The following is a 2,498-nucleotide window of genomic DNA, read 5'->3' on the forward strand; positions in this document are numbered from 1 at the left end:
CTTGAAAATCATCTCAATCAGAACTCGAGACAATTCAGTGCTGAATAGAACAATTACAGGATAACACTTAGAATATCGAAATAGCTCCATTCCATCATTCAAAAGACATCAGTTGCCTCTCAAACTTGAAGAGATAAGATTCCTAACAAGAAAAGAATTAGGACCTTTGCTTTGTTAGCATCTTAAATGAAATTTACTGGATATAGTCAACTTATGTAGCATAGACCTATGGGCTAAGACATCCATGCCAACACACTGAATAAAACCATTGCTTTTCTAGAGTTTCGAAGCATCAGATCTACATAGTTCTTTCCTTGGTGGCTCAAGCTAGGCATCAGAGGTTCCAAGTCGACAGCCGAAATAGAAAGGTGTAACCATATTCAATGTTCCAGCAGGAAACAGCACCATCACTCTTCAACGTCGGCTCAAGATTTTGTCAGCTTCAGCAGTAGAGCTAAAAACCGAACGTGCCAACCTTGAACATGAAGAAAGGAGTCTAGCAAGATGGTATGGAATACTCACTAGATCAAGGGGATGAACTGCTCTAGGTGCACAGCTACTTGAGCTACAACACTGAGACTGATCACATGCATGGCCATAGCCCTAGGTGTTCAGAAGCAAAAACATAACAAATTCTTCAATTCCTTTCTCCACCTTTGTGCATCTGTGTGGCAGGAACCAATCAATTCTATGAAAGACCCATAAATGAGGACACAGGTGGTGAAATACAAAGAATCTAGGATGACAACACAACACCCGCCCACTTGGACCAAGGAGGCTTTGGCAAATAAAGCCAAAATAAAAAAGAAAGAAGAATCTACAACCTTCTAAAGCTGTAACCAGATAGAAGCATTACAACTGCATTGACAAGGCTTATGATCAAAACTTGTTCCCAGGCAAGGCTAATATACAATAGTTTTTCGTCGAAAATCAAGAGAACAGAAGTACCTGGCTTCCATCTGTACAGTAATAACGTAGAAATGACTCCATCTTCTTTTGAGCATAGACATCCTCCCAGCATGAGAAGACATGTCTTCAGAAAAAATGAAGCCGAGACTCACCAACCTTTATGAAAATATCGAGCTAACAGCTTTGGAAAAGGATTCCCAGAAACGGCCCCCAGACTGCAACTGCTTCGTCGTAGCACTCGGTGGAGGAACTGGAGAAAATTTCAATAAACACGGAATCAACAATCGAACAGAAGTGAAGCACCTTGTTGACACTAAAGGCCATGTATCTATACAAGAGTTTTATAATCCCAAATTACAATAAAGGGAACCTACCATCAAATTTGGTCAAAAATGGATGTGTCAAGAGCGTCGATGCCCGGGGTCGCTGGGACGGGTCTTTCTGAAGGCACTGCACAATGAAGTCCTTAAACTCTGGAGAAGCATCTGCAGGGGGAGATGGCGGCTCATTGTAGCATATAGCAAACATGAGATTCGGCCAGTCGCCTTTCTCTCCCGGTGCAAGGAAGGGGAAATGTCCCATGGCACATTCTAGCAGGCTCAGACCAAGGCTCCAGATATCTGCTGCATAGCCATTGTAGTTCCCACCGTGGCTGTCAGGGTCGAAACGCTCTGGGCTCATGTAGGCACATGTCCCCACAAAAGTGTTGCATGCCGCAAGAGTGCTTGCAAGGATGGTGCTGACACCAAAGTCAGCAATCTTGACCTCTTGCTGGCGGCCGAGGAGAATGTTGGATGGCTTGATGTCGCGGTGAACGATCTTGTTCTGGTGGAGGTAATGCAAGCCCTTGAGAACCTGTTTCGCAACCTCTGCGAGGTAGCGCTCGGAGATGGTTTTCTTCGCTTCAATGACGTTGGCAAGGGATCCACCATCCATGTATTCAAGCACAAAAGAGATCTCACCTCCTTTATCGGATGCGCCATAGCATTGGACAATGTATGGGCTACTTGCTCGGCGAAGGATGTCCATCTCTGTGAGGATCTGTTTACAGACAGCGAGCTCATGCTTCTCCTGGATGATTTTAAGCGCATAGAGTCTGCCTGTGCGCTTGTGCTGCACCTTGTAGACTTTGCCACTGCTACCGTGCCCTAAGAGGCGAAGCTTGATGGTGTCATCAGGGTTCACCTCTTCATGCGGCAGAGAAGAGGGTGAGTTAGAAGGCAACATCTTTCTGGTAGCGTAGGGAGGGCCTGCTGAGCCGAGAGAAGAAGCGGCTCTTGGTTTTGATGATGCTGTCGCTGCTCTTGGTTTTGGTGCTGCAGCTCCTGATGCTGCTGCTGTGGGAGGGCGGGGCAAAGGCACCGGCAGGGGCAGAGGGGCTGGCTTCTGGATTTTCCGCTGCTGTTGCTCTTGTTGGGGTTGCTGTTGTTGCTGAAGCTGCTGCTGCTTCTTCCCAAACCCATCATTTCTATCCGGAACCATGGGCAGCTTTAGCCCGACCTTGGGTTTCTTCTCCATGGCAGCCACGGTGGAGGCTATGGCGAAGGAAGGTCCTCGGAGGGGCTTCTCTGTGTATTCCTCTGCTGCAG

At 47.0% G+C, this 2,498-nt stretch overlaps 1 protein-coding gene across 1 annotated transcript in view; it reads right to left on the minus strand.

The window, feature by feature from the left end:
* Positions 1-260: 260 nt before the first annotated feature.
* The window catches only part of LOC147616953 (mitogen-activated protein kinase kinase 9-like), a 2,306-nt gene continuing 68 nt past the window's right edge, over positions 261-2,498 (minus strand). The window contains exons 1-2 of the mRNA XM_086776598.1: positions 1,284-2,498; positions 261-1,159 (exon numbers count right to left, since the gene is read on the minus strand). The exon at positions 1,284-2,498 is cut by the window's right edge and continues 68 nt beyond it. Coding sequence (XP_086632724.1) covers positions 1,068-1,159; positions 1,284-2,427 — 1,236 coding nt within the window. The 5' untranslated portion in view covers positions 2,428-2,498 and the 3' untranslated portion in view covers positions 261-1,067. The remainder of the gene's footprint in view (positions 1,160-1,283) is intronic.

This window comes from Cibotium barometz, chromosome 37 (assembly GCF_041138505.1).
Source record: "Cibotium barometz isolate CiBa-2024 chromosome 37, ASM4113850v1, whole genome shotgun sequence".
NCBI lineage: Eukaryota > Viridiplantae > Streptophyta > Polypodiopsida > Cyatheales > Cibotiaceae > Cibotium > Cibotium barometz.